This window comes from Phyllostomus discolor, chromosome 8 (assembly GCF_004126475.2).
Source record: "Phyllostomus discolor isolate MPI-MPIP mPhyDis1 chromosome 8, mPhyDis1.pri.v3, whole genome shotgun sequence".
Taxonomy (NCBI): domain Eukaryota; kingdom Metazoa; phylum Chordata; class Mammalia; order Chiroptera; family Phyllostomidae; genus Phyllostomus; species Phyllostomus discolor.
In genome coordinates, this window is record NC_040910.2 from 43638134 (window position 1) to 43657574 (window position 19441).

Below are 19441 nucleotides of genomic sequence, written 5' to 3' on the forward strand. Positions count from 1 at the left end.
TTGCTTTGCTTGGGCCAAGGGTGGGCATAGGGCAGAATGCAGGGGCAACAGTTCCCTGCAGATCCTGTGCTTGCCTCCTCTGCCATCGGGCTGGCTCCCCAGGTGAGGCCTCATCACATGTGAGATGATGAACACCTGAGATTCCCACAGCCTGCAAAGTTGGGCACAAAGAAACAGTCTCCCACCCGTGCCCGAGTCCCAGCTGTGTTGTGGGTAAGCCAAAGAGCTTGAGATGAGACCTGGGCCCAGAGAAGGACAGTGGCCTGAGTAAGGCACACAGCCAGGGCCCACAGCACACGCTCCAGCACTCCCTGCCCGCCGGTGCAGACACCCAACTGGCCATAAGATTCTGAACTTTTATTTTCTGGCATGAAAAGTACAAATAATTAAACAATTCCATGTAAAAGTCTGTTACCGCGGCCAGGCCTGTAATCCGGTAATAAATAGTCTAAACGCAACACAAAATGTTCTTGTTGGGTTCTGGGGTTTTTTTGTCCTTTTTTTTTTCCTTTTCTTTCTTTTTTTGCAGTTCTTTATCATCTCCAACATATGGACTCTGTCATGATGTGAAACCTTCCGAATAAGTAACAGAATGATGAAGGAGGGCTTGAGAGGCTGAGCCTCCTCCCCATGGGCCCTGCCCCTGCCCCCTAGGGACACGGAAGACCCCAGGTCCCCTCCCCTGGGCTGGCCTCCTGGTAGGGGGCCTGGCTGGCTGGGCTGAGTTCTGTGTTTTTCTTAGAAAAAGTGCCCTCCCAGTCTTGGGGGTAGCAGGGGCCTAGGCCTCAGTGGAGGGGCTTGGGGAGGTGCCCTCTCCAGAACCCAGCCCCCCCAGGGTGGGGGACAAACCCAGCCCTTATTGCTCACAGATGCCCCCGGCACGCTGCCCATGTGTCCCCGCGTGCAAGGAGGGCAGAGGGGAGAAAGCCCCAAGAAACAGAGGGAGAGGGAGGGACCCACTGGGGGTCCTGCCCTGCTGGAGGGGAGTGGGGAGATCGGGAGGACTTAAAAACCACAAGAATAAATAGGTTCGTGTATCAAGAACAAGCTAGGGTTTTCACCAGCTAAATAGGACTGAAAAAATTCTCAAGACGAGCAAAAATAATCCCATTGAGACCGGGCGTCGCTGGCCACGTGGAGGACTGCTCCGAAGAGCACACATGCCCCCCTGGTGCCACTCGGCTACCGTTACTGTTATTAATAATTATTACTTTAATGATTCCACTTCCCCTTTTATAAATAAATTAGGCATAACCACGTCTCAGCAAAACTTAAAGAAACAAAGAGAACACCGTGGTCCCTTTAAACTTGCAAACTGGATGAAGGAACAGAAATATACACAAATGTCCTTACAGGGCAACAAGAATAAATAGTTAACATAGCAATAAGTTAAAACTACAAGAAGCTAAATTCAGCAAAAAAGTACAAGAAAGTTAACTGGTGCCAGTTTATGTCTGGTTTTTTTTTTCCTGTTTTTTTTTTTAATCTCTTCTGTTTTTTATCTTCCTTTTTTTTTTTGTCGTTTTTCTCCTCTTCTGTTTGTTTTTTTGTTGCTTTTTTGATTTTTTTTTCCTTTTGTTCCTTGCAGCAGAAGCTCCACAGACGTTTAATAACAAACACCGGGGAGGGGTGGGGGAGAGAGAGCTGGGCAGTCAGATGGGGCCATGGCCAGACACCAAAGCAGGGACACCGGAGGAAGGTCAACTGAATTTAAAATCGGGGTTTGAAATTTTCAGTTCTTAACTGGGCCCACTGTGGGGGTGGGGGGCTGCAAGGGCTCTGACCTTTGGCTTCTGTTGGAGTTTTTCGGTAACAAGGAATGAAAACTAGGGGGCTGGAAAATCCAGACAGAAGCCAGGGCTGGGGCTCGGAATGGGGGCTGCGTCCACTGCCCACACTCATCTGGAAAGACGGAAAAACCCAACAAACTGAAAGAGGGTGACGAGTGGATGGGAAGGAAATACGGGGCTGAGCCCCTGGGCCCATCCACCCTGGGCCTGATGAGGAGGCCCTGGGTTGGGGGAGGCTCAGGGCCCGGCCTCCCCCTCAGCCTCATGGGCCAGGGCCTGGGCCCAGGGTAGGCTCAGCCCTAGGGACAGGGGGTCCTTTGGCCTCAAGTGTTGGGGGTTGCTGCTTCCAGCCCACCATGATGCCAAAAGTGAACGAGGTATCGTGTGTCTGGATGCATGGACGCTGTGTTCACGCCTGTGTTCGTGGGTGGCATGGACCACGGATGAGCCAGAAGAGAGCTCTGCAGAGAACCCAGGGCAGGGTCGAGTGGGGCTGAGGACTGGGCGGGGGCCGGGCTGGCCTGGCTGGAGGAACCAGACTGGGACCTCTTGCCTGGGCCTGAGGGATGCTACGGGCATCTGTGTGTTGTGTCTGTTTCTCTGCCAACGAGTGTCTAGATTTGTGTCTCCAAGTGTCTGTCTCCACTTTCATGTATCCATGTGTGTGCCTGGAAATATCTGCATGTCTAATGTGCCAGGGTCCACGGCTGCCTGGGCTGCCTTCATCCACGTCCATGTTCAGTCGCCATGTTTACATGGCCCCACACCAGCATTCTACATTTTATCCATGTGTTTGTCTGCTACATGTCTGAGTTTGGCTGATCCCTAAATGTGTCTAGGTCATGTCTCTGGGTCTATCAGCACTGCTGTGTGCTCCTTTGGGGAGTGTCTCTCAGTGGCCCCATGGCCCGCCAGCCCCCAAGCCCTGCTCTCTGTCTTTGCCCCAGTTGGTAAACATAGCCTGTCAAAATATTTCTTTTTTTTGTCTTTTTTTGTTTTTTTTTTTTTCAAGTTCAAGAATCCCCAGTAAAAATTCTCCACGAGGTCTTTTTCCCTTTTTACAAAAATAGAGTTTTTCTTCCCCTCCCACCCCCCCTTTTTTTTCATTTTGTTTCTGTTTCCAGCCCCTCACCCTGCTCCTCACACTCCACCGAGGGGCCCTGGGCCAGGGATGCCCATACCCCTCTCACGTTTTGCTTTGTTGGGGATTTTTAAACCTGTTTCCTCCCTCACTTAGGCTCACCTCAGTGCTGGGGAGGCCTGGAGGAAACCACCAGCACCCCCCCAAAGCCATCCCACGGAGGGTGGTTGAGGGTTGGATAGGGGCACATCTCTGCTTTCTTTTTAGCCGAAAAAAGAAACAAAAACCGTCGCCATGAACAAAACCAAGACGAGAGAGTGAACAGCCCAGCCTGGGGTAGGGGCAGGAGGACGGGGTGGGGGACCCCCAGGCACCCCCCATTGCCTGCAGACCCTCCCAGCCTGAGTGCTCACCCTGTGGCTTCCGCAGGGGTGCAGGGCCTCGTGCCGTTCGTGGTCTGCCTGTGCTGTCTCTCTCGGGCCCCTTCTCTCTCTCTCTCTCTCTTTCTCTCTCTCTCTCTCTCTCTCTCTCTGCTGCCCGGGGAGGGTGGGGAGGGCGGCAGTGGCTCAGGCCTTGTGCTGTTTGCTGGTCTTGAAGGACACCTGCAGCACACGCTCGCCCAGGCGGTAGCCGTTGAGGCTGGCGATGGCCATGGCCGCCTCGTCGTAGTTGGTCATGGTGACAAAGCCGAAGCCCTTACACTTGTTGGTGGTGAAGTCGCGGATGACCTTGACGTTGGTGACTGCCCCAAATGGCCCGAACAGCTGCCACAGCACACTCTCGTCTGCCTCCGGCGACAGGTTGTACACGAAGATGCACCAGCCAGCACCCGTCGCACCCCCCGACAGGCCCACGCCCGCCAGGCCGCTCATGCCGTCGATGGCGATGGGCGAGAACCTGGCGATGAGCGACAGGGGACTACTTTGGGGGTCACGCGGGCTCTGCCCTGACCCCCGGCATGCCCCCGACTCTCCTGTGATCTCGTGATCCCTGATATCACCATGACCTCTGATAATGCCTTGTCCCTGTGACTCTTGTCCTGACCCTGCTGTGTCCTCCATCTACAATCCCACCCTCTGCCCCACTGGCTCTGAGACACCAGCCCCCAATCTTCACCATGACCTGCATCTTCTCCTGACCTCTGACCATCCCTGAACATCAGGCCCTCACCCATGATCCTGCCCTAAGCCCCAGACTACACCCTGGCCCCATGACCTTCGGCTCTACTTGGCCCTTAGCTCTGTTGACCCTGACTACTTCCCCACACCCCCGCTACCCCCTTCCCTCGGCATATCTTCCCCTCCAACTCCTGCTCTTATCCCCTCTGACTCCATCCTGAGGCTGCCCTCAGCCACGCTGTCCCCTTTGTCCTACTGGCCACCTGGCCATGTGACTGGAGGCCCACCCCAGAAGGGCAGCGCTGGGAGTCCAGATGTGAGTGTAGCCATTTAAGTGTCTCCCTCCTGTTATTCAGGACTAAGCACAACTGAACACTTCCTCTGACCCATAAGAGGGTCACCTCCTCCCTCTGCCCCTCTCTGGCCTTTTCCTATTTAAATCATGCATTTATAGCCAGCTCCCTCTTCTCTAAAAGCTTTTGTTTTCTGTGGTGCCCCAGCCCAGAACAGCTCCCAGTACACAGTAGGCACATGGCTCCACTCAGATGGGTGGAGTCTTGGAATTAACTGCTCACTCCCTCCTCTAGGCCTTTGCAGGGGCTGCTCCTGCTGCCAGGGGCCCCGTTTCCACTCTGCCGCCTCAGGTGGGCCGGGCCTCCTCTGGGCCCCATCACCCCTTCTGCCCACTTCTCCGTCCTCATCACTGTTCATCTATCTGTCTCCTTTCCCACTAGACTGAGTTAATTAATAACAGTAACAATAATCATAAGAGCAGCTACCTTTTATTGGGCGCTCACTATGTGCCAAGTACTGTGCTCAATGTCATTCCATCTCTGTGAGGGACCCAGTCACAAGCCAAGCAGCCTCCACTCAGCCTGCGCGCCACAGCTCACGATTCAATATACTCGGGACCTTCACAGGGTCCGGGATGTGGACAATGTCGTGGGGGCCTTGAGGTTCATCCCTGACCACAGGGCAGAGCAGGGCAGTCTGTGATGCTCAGTAAGGACCACCAACAGTGGCAGGTGGAACTCAGGCTTAACATGGGAACCAGGAGCATGGCTGTGACCCGTGCAACACTGCCTGCCTTCCACTGGGCTGGAGAGGCCACGGAGAGGTCATGGACAGGGCTCCTGGGCTCAAATTCCACAGTAGCTCTTTGTAGGCATTTACTAGTCTCCACAGCCCCCAAATCTCTTAACGGACTCCCTGGCAGGGGACTCCCTGGCAAGGGAAGGCTAAGATGGCTGTCCTGGGGGCAAGGTAGAAGGGGTATCTGTCAGGGCAAGGGTCCAAGGAGGGACAGCGAGGGGCGGGGACAGTGGGGTGGGGGCACTGTTACCTCTTCACTCCGTAGGCCATGTTGAGTAAATTGTCCAGCCTGTGGAGCAGAAAGGGTGGTCACTGGTGGCCTCCAGGCATGTCCCGGCTGTGATGCAGGCCAGCCAGCCTGCCCTCCCTGCCCCCACCCTGCAGGCCAGCAGTGCCAGCCCTGCCCCCGCCACCCGCTCGGCTGGACACTGCCTGGCACGGACCGTGGGCACTCCAGCACCGCCTCTCGCCGGCCCTGCCACGCCCTCATCCTCCCTCTCTGGGCTGCCTGGCCCCACTTGCCTGCCCCCACCCTGCCGGACTCAGGTCCCCAGAAAGGAGGGTCTGAGTCTCCACCACAGTGGCTGGGCTGGGCAAGGCAAGTGATAAGGCCGCTCTGAGCTTCCAGGCCCCCGTCCGCCAGATGAGAAGACAAACCGCATTCTCATGGTGATGGTGCAGAATAAATGAGTGTGCCTGGCATGCAGTGAGCACTCATGAAATGTGCATGAGGAAGCTGAGGCAGACAACTGGAGTCACGTGCCAGAGAAAGGGGCAGTCCAAGTGGACCTGATCAGGTGATTCTAAATGCTGACAATGTCACTCATAGTGCCCTGCACAAACCCAACACCTGCTGTATGCAAGGGCCTGGCCTCAGCACCAGACAGAAGCCCATTTTTGCCTTTTGCTGCCCTCGGCGACTCTGGCATGTGAGCCTGTGCTAGTGTCCCTCCACCCTGAGGGAATGGGGCTCAGTGAGGGCAGCTGCAAGCCTTGGGCCTCAGGCCTGAGGGTCTGGGGTGTCCAGGGCTAGGGGCGGCAGGGGGCTCACCGGAAGCGTTGTGTCTGATGGTGCAGGGGGCCTGCATAGCGCCGGGCCGATGACTGGTAAAGGTGAGTAAGCAGGGCCTGTCCTGTCTTCTGACTCGGGTTGTTGGCAAACTTGACCGTGATGGGCTCGGCGGCACCCAGTGGCTTCTGCCCATTCAGTCCTTTGATGGCCTCCTCGGCCTCAATCCTCTTGTCAAAGCGGATAAACCCCACACCCCGAGACACACCTGCCAGGAGTGGAGGTGTCATGAGGACCCTGTCTCCTCCCAGATGATCCCCTCCTGCTCCCCGAGTCTCGCCCTGCCATTCTCCACTTCTCCACTTTGGTCCCACCATGGTGACTCCACCCAGTGCCCCCACCAGATGTACACCCTCCCCACCCCTGGGGTCTGACCTGTGACCTGGTCCACCAGGATTCGGGAAGTGATGATTCGACCGTATTGGGAGAAGAGCTGCTCCATTTCCTTCTGGCTCATGGTCTTGGGGAGCCCACTGACGTACAGGTTGGCATCCCGGATGGACGCAGAGCTGGGTCTGGCATAGGACACCTGGGGGAGGGTCAGGCGGACATGTGTGAGGGGAACACCCATTTTGCAGATGAGGAGCGAGAGGCCACATACGAACCACCACTGAGTTGCAGAAATGCTTCATCTGTTCTCTCAACAAGTTATCTCAAGTGGCCACCACGTTTGCAGCCGACCAGGGCTTGGGGGAGAGGACGTGACCGTGGCCCTGCCTGCAGAGAGTGATGGGGGACTTATCACTTGAGGAGGTCAAAAGAGCCTGGTTTACATGTCTCCCTGAAGACCTCAGGGACTGTGTCCCTAGCTCATGCTCTCATGCTGGACATCCCATCAGCACTAACGCGTCCCACGCTTTCAAAAAGTGAGCCGGGGACACTGGCCCCTTCTTTTCCCAACTACACTGGGTCCCCGAGAGTCTTTCAGGTCTTTAGCCATCTGCCCAACCCTGATGGCTCCCAAATGTCCTCCCCCAGCATGAGCCTTGCCCCTGAGCTCTCTAGCGGGGTGATACCTGCCTCCAGTCACCTCAGAAAGGGGCCTCATGGCAGTCACTCTCAGCGCAGAGGCATCTGGTTTCCACCTTCCTCCAACTTGCTCCCACGCAGTAATGGCAGCTCTGTTCTCCTAGGTGCTCAGGACCCAGCCTCAGTTGTCCTTGACACCTATCTGACTTTCACACCGATATCCAATCCACCGTCAGTCCTGTTGGCTCCACCTTCCTCATCATCCAGAATTTGAATACCCTCTCCCACTTTTGTCTCCCTACTCTGACCCAGTAGCCACTATTGCTAACCCTGACCAGTACAGTAGCCTTCTGCCCTGTCCTCCCTCCCAACCTCACCTCTCGAGGCTGTTCCCACCACAGCAGCCAGAGGGCGCCCGTGAACATTTAAGCCAGGTCACATCCCTCCTCTGCTCAGAACCATCCATGGTACCCACCTTCTTCAAAGTTCAAATCCTTCCCATGGCCCACCAGGCCATATACCACTTGCCCCGTTGCCCCTGGTCCTCATCTCCACCTACTTCCCCCTTGATCGCTCTGTTCCAGTTACACAGGCCTCCTCCTTGTTTCCCAAACACCAGGTCCTGCCTCTGGGCCTTTGTGCTGGCTGTTCCCGCTGCCTAGAATTCTCTTCCCCTTTTTTCTTCTCTAGGTCTCAGTTAAAATGTCCTCCCTGTCCTCCTCCACCTGAGTTGGATCCCGAACCCTACCCCCATTACTCTCTTTCAAAACATTTCTCTTAGAATTAGTCATGTTTTAGTACGATCATTCGAATCATGTCATTAAGTATGGTCCAGCCCAACAATGAAACTCTGCAGCTGTTTAAAAAATGGTGGACGTGGATATTGATTTCCCTGAAACAGTGGTGGGTATTGTGAAGCAGAGGGAAGAAAAAGTCCCTTTATAGAGCAGCCCGTGTTGTGCGACCCCCTCTCATTGTGCACGTCGATGTCCTGGAAACTCGGCCGAAGGGTCCACCCCCAAGTACTAACAGGGTGACAGACCTATAGCTGGCGGAGCAAGGGGTGTCATGAGCTCCTCTCCCCTCTATTTCCTGTTTCTTCTAAATTAACCTCTAGGTAGATAGGGGTCATTGTCAAGGGTCTGGCTTTCGTTTGGAGCTGTGAGTTGTGAGGGCATGTTACTTCATTAGCAATAGCTAATTAAAAAATTAACAAAATGGATAAATTGGGCTGGGAGGGATCAAGGGGTGGGTGCTCAGGGAGAGGATGGGGGAATTCTAATTAATGCCATTGTGCACACCAGGAAAAAGAGAAAACACATCAGTGACTATTATTTCTGTAATGATAATTAAAAATCACAGCCATGTCCTTCACAATTTTCATTCTCCCCTAGAGGTATAGGAGATTTGAGGGGTGAGGGCTTCTTTGGGGGTGGCTGGAAGAGGGAGGTCCGAGCTCCTGGGTGGGAGTCTGGGGTTGAGGGTCATGTGAGAAACAGAGTAGGTCTTCAGGGAGCTTCCTGTTCTTCCATGACGTATGCTAACCTGGGTCTCTCCCCTCCTCACCAGGAAGGTGCCTGGCACACAATGGGAGGCTGGAAATATTTTGGGCAGATCTGCTGGAACACCTAGTCAGTCCTAACCATACAACACAGCCCCCTGTCCCCCGGCAGACGCAGACACACACACGGCCACAGTGTGCTATCCGACGCATAGTCATGGTGGCTCCCAAGTGAGAGCGTAACACAAGGCCTTGGCCACATTCATGGCAACTCTGAGGATCTTGTATAATTACAGTGAGAGCTGCTGGCACATGTCAAACTGCCACAAGTCCACATCACACACGTTCCACCTTGAATGGAGCACAGGTAGACATACCCGCACAACTTTACTGTGACACACAAACACCCTGTCACAGCCAGACACACCCATGAAGCCCTGCCAGGTCACAGCTGGAGTCACAGTGTGTGACAAAGTACCTGTCAAATAGATAGCACATCCCGAAAACACAGTAACATGCCCAAAGTCTGTAATAGCTCAACCAATGTGACAACAGCTACTTATATAGGCACAGTGTCCAACAAACACCGTCTCACAGCCTAGTGTCATACCCACACACACAGGGTCTTGCAGTTCATCACTGGGGTCCACCCTCATCTTTGGGGGTTCTGGATCTAGTTGGCCACGAGAGACCCATCAAGTCATGACCTCACCTCCACCCCAGGGAGAGGAAGAGATTCCTCTGCCTCTGTTCCCATGGTGAACTGAGAGTCAAATGGGTGTCTCTCTAGCCCACCTTCCCTCAGGGTTCAGGAGCAGATTTGTGGGGTGGAGCCCAGACACTCCAGACACTCTAGAGAGGGGAGTTTCCATGACAACCCCACCCCCAGGGAACATGGGCTCCCAGGGTCCCAGCTGCAGCTGCTGAGAGGGGAGGTTGTGGAGGGAGGGGCATTGCACAAAGGTCGGGGAGTGGCCCACCCCTAAGCCCGCCCTTCTAGGCCTTAATTAGGCTCCAGATGGCATATGGGGCCCTGCCCCTCCCCCATTTCCATAACAAGGGCAGGGAGGGGGCTGCCCACTGGACCCTGGTCATTCTCCTCATGCCAGTTTAGTGTGGAGGCTAATAGTCTCCCCACTGACAAGTGAGGAAACTGAAGTTCAGAAAGGCAAAGCCATTGGCCCCTAGGCTGGCCAGCCAGGAAGACTTGGGAGAGAGATTTAGACCCCTTAGGGGGATAAACCATGGAGAAAGATGGATGGCATGAAGGGGGTGCTCCTGGTGGGGACTGTCAGAATGGGTACTAATGTGGGGGTGGGGTGAGGCAAGCAGCACAAGGAGCAAGGGCACCAACCTTGATGGTCTTTGTCTGCAGTTTGAGGCCGTTGAGGGTGTTGATGGCTTTGTCTGCGTCGTTGGGGTCAGAGTAGTTCACAAACCCGTAGCCGAGGCTCTGCCCTGTGGGAAGGACCAGACAATGACCTACTGCCCTGGACCTGCCAGTATCTTTCCTGACCCAGGTGCAAGAGGCTGACCACCCCCAGGATACCTTAGACCCCAGGCAAGAGTCCCACCTGTCCCATCAACCCTGAGACATCTCACCTTGGGCAACTCCTTTCTCCCAATCACACCTCAGAAACCTCCAGAGTCCCACCTGGCCCCATTACACTTGTACTACTGAGGCTATCGCCTCTGTCCCCCACCTCCCCACCTGCCAGAAGCCCCACCTGTGATCTTGTCCCGAACCAACTTGCAGGACTCAATGTCACCAATGCTGCCAAAGAGACTCTTGAACTCATCCTGGGTCATGTTCTGGGGCAGGTAGTTGACGATGAGGTTGGTTTTGCTGTCATCAGTGGCTCCATTTGTACCAAGGAGTGGCCCATTGGGCAGGGCCGGGCCGGCCGGGCCCCCTGCCACCTGAGACTCCATGGCCCCGAGTATCTGCTGGAGACAACAGGCCATACCCGCTCACGGCCCAGTCCCCAGGGGACCAGGGGAGTAAGGAGGGGCTCGGTGGTGAGGGACCAGTCATGTCTGACATGGGCTTGAACATGGGGAGAGGACAACATATTATTCTAATAATCCCTCCCACTCTGAGCACTGAGCAAAGCACTTAACATATAATTTTACTGTGAAAAATTCCATATATAAATGCCATATATGCCCTTTTGTATGTTTGCCTGTTTGTCTAAAAACAACTTATGTATTTCCATATTAATAATAAAATATACATCTTTATCTTCAGAATAAGAAATATAACATTTTTATTAGTTTTGAAGCCCTCTCTCACATGCCCCTCCCTCCCCCTATACTCCCTTCCTCCCATGGAAGGCAATTCCTATCCCAAATGTGCTGACATTTCACGCATAAACTTCCCACTGGGTATTTACCTGCAGTTTTCCCACTAAGCTTTTTTTTTCTTAAGTATAACATAACACCTGCAAATAATGACAGTTTTCTTTATCTCCAGTCTATACCTGTTATTTACTTTTCTTGTCTTAGTGCAGGGGCTACAATATAATAGTGCCTTCCTTATTCCTGATTTAGAGGAAATGCTTTAGACATTTCACAGATAAATATGATCTTCACTCTAGGTTTTTTGTAAATGGCCTTTATCAGGTTAAGAATGTTTAATTTTATTCCTGGTATCCTAACATGATATAATTTTTTTAAATAACAGGTGAAATTTTATTCAATGTTCTTTTTCTAGATCTATTTTTTAATAGAAATACACTGGACATATTAATTCATATTAGTTTCAGGCATACAACATAATGATTCAATATTTGTATATATTGTAAAATGATCACCACAATAAGTCTAGTTACCATCCATCACCATACGTAACTACAAACATTTTTTTCTTGCAATGAGAACTTTTAATATCTATTCTCTTAACAGCTTCAAATATATTCTACATCTAATTTATATCTAAGGATCATATTAAGAAGAATTTTAAAGCCACATCTGGTGCAGAAGGGAAACAGTGCTGGACCGGCTGGTGGCGTCTGTCGTGAGCATGGGAAGGTGAAGGAGACAGCCTTTCATTAGGTCTTGTCTTAGGACATGGTTGGTGAATAGGTTGCCCTCACTTGAAAACTCAAATCAATTGGTAGGGTCTTCAAAGAGGGATGAAGTAAGACAGATCTGAAGCCACATCCAGTTTCAGTAGGGAAGACCACTGATTTATTAGCAATGTCTGCTGTGGCCACAGAATCGTAAAGAGTCAGCAGGTACACACAATCTCAGCCACCCCGACCCAAAATACGATATCATAATTGTTCCTAAATAGTGTGCCCTATATGCTAGGCACAGAGCAAAGCCCTCTACAGGCAATTTCTTTTCTTATTCACAACAGCCTTAAAAAGAGGAGGGTTTTATTCTCTCTGCTTAGCAGATGTTAGGGACTAAATGCTTGTGCCCCTCCAATGCATATGTTGAAACCCTAACCCCCAAAGTGATGGTGTTTGGAGGTGAGGACATTGGGAAGTAGTGAGGTCAGGAAGGTGGAACCCTCACAAATGGGATTCGTGCCCTGTTCAAAGGGACAGGAGAGACAGAATCTCTCTTTATACCACATGAAGATACAGCAAGTTCACAGCTGTCTGCAAACCAGGAGGTGAGCTTTCACCTGGAACTGAGTCAACCAGCACCTTGAACTTGAATTCCCAGCCTCCAGAACTAGGAGAAATAAATGTCTGTTGTTTAAGTCACCTGGTTTACGATGTTTTTATGGCAGCCTGAGCTAAAACAACAGATAAAGAAAGTGAGATTCAGTGATGTTTGGAAAATTACCAAAGACTATTCAGCCTATAAATGGTGGAACAGGGGTTTGCACATAAGCTTTTCTGATCCAGACTCTGTATTTTCAACTTCTGCCAACCTAGTGCCAGTTGTAACATTCCCAGCTCTATTTCCTCAGGTATGCTACTTAATGCTTCTGGGCCTCTGCTCAATTTGGCTGAAAACTTCAAATTACTGCCACAGCGGCTTGGGAAGGATCTAAAGCCACAGTGCAGCCGGAAAGTGGTCTGGGATCACTTAGCCATGTCTGCCATGGGCACAACCACAAGAAGTGGAAACAGGTCTGTCACACCCACCATCCCTGCCTCATAATCCTGCTATTAATAATTGTCCCAGTCCATTGAGCATCTACCCATGTGTTAGGCATTGGGTGATGGGCTTCAAGGTGTCATGTCACTTATTTCTCTCAACAACTTTGTGGCCCTGGCCAGGTAGCTCAGTTGGTTAGAGTGTTGTCCTGACATACCAAGGTTGCAGGTTTGATGCCTGGTCTGGGCACATAAACGATCAACCAATAAATGCATAACTAAGTGGAACAACAAATTGATGGTTCTCTCTGTCTCTCTCTTTCTCCCTAAAATTAATCAATTAAAAACATTAAAAAACTCTCAATTTTGAAAGACAGCAACACATTATCCATTTTTCTTTTTTTTAAAAGATTTTATTTATTTTATTTTTTAGAGAGGGAAGGGAGGGAGAAAGAGAGAGAGAGAAACATCAATGTACGGTTGCTGAGGGTCACGGTCTGCAACCCAGGCATGTACCCTGACTGGGAATCGAAACATCATCCATTTTTCAAGTGAGGAAACTGGGCTCAGAGGTGTTGAGGGATATAAATGAGGGACTCTATTTCAAACCTGTTTGACTTGGACTTCAGAGCTATTTTTAATGACTGTGGTCAATGCACTGGGGCAGCTCTGCCCATTGTAGCTGTGTGTCTTCAGGGATAAGCTTAGCTGTTCTTTGGTCTGCTCCTTCCTTTCCATTTATTCGTATTAAAAGGATGGCACAGAAACTCAACTCCCCTGCATCTCCAGTAGGCTGAGATTGGCTGCCTGAGAATTATTCTGAAGCCACATCCGGGCTGAAAAGAAACATGCACTGGGTTGATTATCAATGTCTGCCACAGGCACCTGCAGGGAAGCAGTAATGCATACTCCACAGATCTGCATCCTGTCTCCATGTTACTAATATTTTATTAATAACATGGCCATGTATTAAGTGTCTGTTATATGCCAGAAAAAATTCTTTATGTGAGAATTTCTAGGCAAATCTCCAAATGTTGAATGTTAGGGGTTCTTTTCTCCATTTGACAGGTGAGGAATTTGGGTGTCAGTGAAAAGTAGGATTTGTATATGGTAGGGCAGCAGACAAGTGATAGACCAAAGCTTCAAATCCAGGGTTTGAACGCCAGAGCCCACCTTCCTAATGAAAAAGCCAATAACAGTAAAAATAATAACAGTAAACTGAAGCTGAGCATCCACCCTATGCCAGGCCCCCAGCATCACTCGTATAAATGCACTGCGTTGGCTGAGTTTCCTACTCATTCAACAAATACTTACTGGGTGCCACCATGTGATAGCTGCTGGCCTCCCCCTCCTCACTATGTGTTCTCTGACACTCACATTGCCTCTCTGGGCTTCTGTCCCTCCACTAAAGGAACAGAGTTCACCCATATATGGAGATGGATTCTGAATTCCTCCCCAGGCTCAGTGAAACAGTTCTGCGATTAGTTGATAATGTCTGTTATGGGAGCCTGACAAGCTTTCAACAGTACACAGGACATACCAGTTTCAGGTTTCAGCTTTAGAATACCTACTATGTACCAGGCTCTGAGAATGCAAAGTTTTCACTGACTTTCCACAACCACATGGAAAGGTGGAATTACCTTCTCTACTTCTCAGATGGAGAAACTAAGGGATAGAGGTTACCTGTGATTTGCCCAGGGTGAATGGGTGAGGTGGTGGTGATGCATTCAGGGTTTGACTGCTGATCAGATAGATAACCCCAAACCCTACTGGGTTACAGGTTCCCCCTACCCCAAATGCTGTCCTCAACTTGGAGGGAGTTAAGAGTTGACTGGGGGTTTTTCTACCTGGGATCCTGAGCTTCAGCCTGTGAATCTCACCACCATCTGTGCAAGGGCTTAGTGGGATCAATGTCGCACATATTTCCTCCGTCGCTGAGCCATCTAAGCCACTAATGGGGATCAGATTGGTGGAGATCACACCCACCCTGCTCCAGTCCGCAGCAAATGTGTGGCCTGGGATGACACGGGGATCACAGGGACTTTGAAAGCTGTCCCAGGCCAGGGATGGAGGGGTGAAGTCAGTGGGGCAGAGGACCTTGGATGGATAGGCAGATGCTGACTGGAAGCAATGGAACTTTCCCTCCCACTCTGCAGCTCTTCCTCTGGGGATCTCTTCCTCTTTTTGTTTCTCTATCTCTTTCCCCCCATTTCTCTCTTTCCCACTCTGTTCATTTCTCCCCTCTGAACCACTCTTTATCTCTTCCTCTCTCAATCTTTGTCCAACTCTTGCACCACTGAATACAGCTGGCATATGAATTTTGCAGTAAACATACCTATGGTCACTCACTGTGTAGACCCCCCAGTGTCTGATCCACCTGGTCCCCATCTGTACCCTGGGGCCCCAGTCATAGCGACAGATGTCTGGATACCGGTGACAATAGGGCATTGAGCGTGGTAAGGCTGAACGACCACGTGGTGCTAACTGAGCCTCTCACTTCTGTGCGCATCTCCCTCCATGCAGGGCTCTTACCATCTCAATTTATCCCCTCACTTCCTCCAGCCTGTCGCCATGGGGGGGTCTCAGCCTGGGTGCCCTCCATTGGAGTAATCAAGCCTCCAAGGCCCTCCTGTGACCTCTGACCACACCCTCTCCTCTTTGTGCATCACTTTCCCTTTTTCAAATGAGGAAGCAGATCAGAGGAATAGATGTAGGGGTTCTGAGGGTCCTCAAGAAGCCACAATCATGTTCCTGGACCTGGGGGAGCAGTGTGAAGCTCAGAGAGGGGAAAGAGTTGGCTTGAGGTAACACGGCAGGAAAGTGTGGCCTCTAGGGCCTCATTCCTCAGAGCCAGGTGGGCGGGTCCCAGGGTCCAGGAGGGAGTGCTGAGCATCCCCCACACACTGTGCTCGCCAAGACTCAAAAGAGGCTCAGAAAGAGACACAATGCATAGAGACATACACAGAGAACCGAGAGACTGGAAGAGCAGAAGAAGGAGGCCCGGGCGCCGGGACCAGACAAAGGACGCGCGGTGGCGCGGGGAGCAGAGTAGCTCGGCTGGGGCGGGGGAGGAGCCGAGGTGGGGCTAGAACTGGCCAGCCCCGCCCCCGGGAGACGCCTGGGCTGCCTAGTGGAAATCCGAGGGCTCGGGCGAGGCCGGGCCCCCGGGGCCCTGGGGGCGGGGCCTAGATGGGCGGGGCGGGGCGTGGTCAAGCCGGGCGTGGCCGCGCGCTGGGGAGCTGACCAGCTCCGTGGCTGCTGAAAGCACGGGAGCGGGGCGAGTAGAGCGGGCGGGCAGGCGCGCTCAAGGTCACCCCGCGGCCCAGAGCCTTGGTGGGGTGGGGCTCCTGGACTGGCCTAGGGGGCCTGTCTTGGTCCCTTACCCCATCCCCGGGGAGGCGAGGGCCCAGCCGCCGGGAAGCCCCTGCGCCGTGGGCCCTCCCCTCCCCCACCCCGCAGCCCTGGGCGCCCGCGCGATGCTACGGCCCGCGAAGAAGCACCGAGAAACAAAGAGACGCGGCAGCGGCGGGCCCGCGGGGCCTCTGGGCGCGCCCCCTCCTCTCCCCTCCCCGCTTGCCGCAAGGTCGACTGGCTCGAGGACAAGACGCCCGGATCCCGGGCGCGGTCGAGGCCCGGGGAGCGCGATCCGACGCCACCCGCTCCCCGGGTCTCTCAGGGAAGGCTTGCCGCCTTGTCCTGGCCCAGTACCAGTGATTGGGGCCCTGCGTTTGCCTGGGAGGCCTGCGGGGTCCGGGCCTGGATATAGGAGGTATCGTCCGCGGCGGCGGCACCTCCCCCATTCAGACTGCTTGAGGGGGGCAATCCAGCTCCCTTGGCATCGTTAGGATGCCCCCCGAACTGCAGCTTGGCTCCTTAAGGCCTCTCAGGCCAAACTCTAAGCGTCCTCAGCAGTCTGGGCGCGGCCCTGTCCACTCTCAGGCCCCGAGGCTCGGTCCTACCCCCCCCAACCTGGGCCTAGCTAGGCCTGGTCCTACCCCCCCCCCACCCTCCATCTCCACGGAGCCTGTGTCTAACCCCTTCCTGACCACCCAACCAGATTCCCTCTTAGAGACAGGGGAATACCTACAGTGACCATTCTTGTGTGCCCGGCGGGCGCGGTCCGTGTTGAGGGCGGCTCTGAGGGTCGTGCACTCCTTAGGGGGCACTCGATGCTCACGCCCGGGTCCTACCCGGGCGGCCTCAGGCGCGACCGCTGCAAACGTGTCGGTGAAGGCGGCGGCTCCCTCGAGGGCCGGAGACGGGCCCGAGCCCGGGGGCGCGCGCGCGCGGATAACCGAGCCCCGGATAGTCTGCGGGCGGCAGAAGATGAAAAGGAGCGGGCGCGGGACTGAGAACGCCCCCTGCGCGGCCCCGCGGGGCCCGGGGAGTTTGCGCTTCCCAACGGAGATCGCGGCGCTCTGCCTTTCGCCGCTGTCCCTCAGCCCGGCCTGTCCGGTTCCGGGTGCTCAGTCCTCTCCCCTCGCCCGCCCTCCCTCCCACCCTTCAGCCCGCGCAGCGCGCTCCGCGATCTGGGCCGCGCAGCCGCCGCCCCCAGCCCTTTATATCAGCAGCTGCCAGCGCCACGGTCGCTCATTGGCTGCAACAACTGAGCCCCACCTCCTCGCGGCGCCCGACGGCGCGGCAGGTGGAAGGGAGCGCGCGCTGGGCCGGACTAGCTTCCTGGGGATTTATGTCGCCAGATTTGGGCCCTTTCGCCCCCGAGGACTCTGCTTCCTGCCCTGGCGTCCCTTTTCGGGAGGGCTTTCTAGTTGGAAGACAGGGCGGCTCACCACTTGTACAATTTTTAGGAAGTGCAGTCTACTAAGAGAACTGGAAAGTGACCAGGACCCAAGACTTAAATGGGCAAGGGCCTGACTCCCCAGATTTGGCCAAGAGAGGAAAGTGGAGATGGCTGGGGACCTAGCCTGAATGAAAAAGGAACTGGAACCCCGTGGGCTAATTCTGTGTAGAGTCCAAAAGCTGGTGATTGGCACCCCACAGTTCGGAGACACTTGGCACTTGGCACTGCTACAGAGGCGGTAAAGAGGTGTGGGGTTTAGGATTCCAAGCAAACCCTGCTGGTCCCCTGCAGCCCCGGGAAACCACTGGGCCTTCTCAGACACTTTAAACTTGGGGTGGGCATATCTGCCCTGTAAATATACTGGCTTTCCGGGCTCATGATTGGTCCATCTGCAGAGTCTGCGATAGAAGGTGGTGCATCGACCTTTGGCACACCTTTACGTCGGGGCGGCCTTCACAAACCACTAGGGCGGGACAACTTCGAGGCTTCAGCACCACAGACAGCAGCCTGACAGCCTTGTTGAGGACGCTGCAGGCGGCGGAGCCAGGAACCCCTAAACCTGAGAGTTGCAGCCCCCACCCTATCCTAGTCCCTACACGCCCAGTTAGGCTCCAGACTATTTGAGAGTGTCATCAAACCCTGTGAGGAGAGCCTATTTTGACCAATCACGGACAGCCCTCGCGAGACCGAATTGCGGTAGGACGTCCTCGAGATTGAGCCAATAAGAACCTGCGCAGCTGAAAGCGATGACACGCTGACGGAGAACGCAGGCCAATCATAGTGGCCCACACTGTCTGGGCGGTGGCCCTCTAGGGTTTGCCAGGGCAACGAGCCTGCTGACCCTGGGGACTTTAAGCGAGGGCTTGTTCCCCACCTGGTGATGCTCCCGGTCCCAGTGGGATCAAAAGCTGTGCCTTTACCGGGAGGGGGCTATTCCTGGGCACGCAGGCCCAATTGCAGTTCTCATGGAAACTGCTGGCTTCCGCTGTGTGGAGAAAACGAAAGGAACTGAGTCTGGGGGGCAGAAGGGGAGGCTAGCGGGTGGCGGGGGCGGCCCCAGCAGCCGGACTCGCTCATCCTCAACGAAACTTCTCTCCCAGGCAGGGCTAGCTCCTAGTTCGATGGGTAAAATGAGACTTTAACTGTGTCCGGCTTCACGAGCTAGTGAGGAGCTGGCCGAGCCAATCTGCGCCGGGCACCACGGGGCTCCCCAGGGCACGTGCCGGAGCTCGCGGCTGCGGTCCCCAGGGTCACGTGGTTGCGGCCATAACGGCCCATGCAGCTTGTGCGCCACCTGGCGGCCAAACAGCTTGGTCTCACTCCCTACCCCCACCTCCCCGACACTTCACAGTATGAAAAGACTGCCTCAGCATCCTCCTCCGGTTAATGGGGCCAGAGCAGCCGCTCTGCTGACGCCACTTCCCTCCTTGACGCAGCTTCCTGTTCCAGGAACATGTTAAGCCCATTCTACTTCGGGGTCTTGGCACTGGCTGTTTCTTCAGCCTAGGGTTTGCCTCCTCCAATGGAACCTCGTCATTCTGGTGTATACTTGAATGCCACTTCACTGACCACTGACCTGAAGCACTTCCAGAAACTAACACACGACTCTTTTCTGAGTGGTGCTTGTCACAGCCATAGATATCTCACTTAAGTGTTTACTGGACATCTCCCCAACTGGTACCTGATCTCTCTAGGGTGGGGAATGAATGACCCACGAGGGATTAGGACTGAGAGTCAAGATCAAGTCCTGGGAGATGCCAAATGGCCTCCCTGGGGCCCCAAGCCCTCAGCCCCAACACTGTTGAGTGGAAGGAGCATTCAGGGTGCCCAGGGAACCAAAGCTGACATGTCCTGCACCTCCACTCCCCCTCCCCCTAATCCAGGCCTTGTTCAGGAAGGCACCAAGTTGGAGAAGAGAGGCCCCTTCTCCCATCCCCCAAATCATCCAGGCCTAGAGGAAGGGCA

General features: G+C 54.0%; 1 protein-coding gene across 3 annotated transcripts; it reads right to left on the reverse strand.

Moving 5' to 3' along the window:
• Positions 1 to 496: 496 nt before the first annotated feature.
• Positions 497 to 17206, reverse strand: ELAVL3 (ELAV like RNA binding protein 3). 3 transcript variants are annotated; one of them, XM_028521945.2, is made up of 7 exons: positions 16763 to 17206; positions 10348 to 10567; positions 9975 to 10078; positions 6526 to 6679; positions 6133 to 6358; positions 5332 to 5370; positions 497 to 3768 (listed from the first exon to the last, which is right to left on the reverse strand). In XM_028521945.2, exons 1-7 carry the CDS (start codon positions 16769 to 16771, stop codon positions 3438 to 3440), a joined length of 1083 nt encoding a protein of 360 aa, XP_028377746.2. In that variant the 5' UTR covers positions 16772 to 17206; the 3' UTR covers positions 497 to 3437. The 3 variants fall into 3 exon arrangements, with proteins under 3 accessions (XP_028377746.2, XP_035890269.1, XP_035890270.1); XM_036034376.1 differs by having other exon boundaries at positions 497 to 3789; XM_036034377.1 differs by having other exon boundaries at positions 497 to 3789; positions 10348 to 10564; positions 16763 to 17180.
• Between the last annotated feature and the right edge of the window lie 2235 nt (positions 17207 to 19441).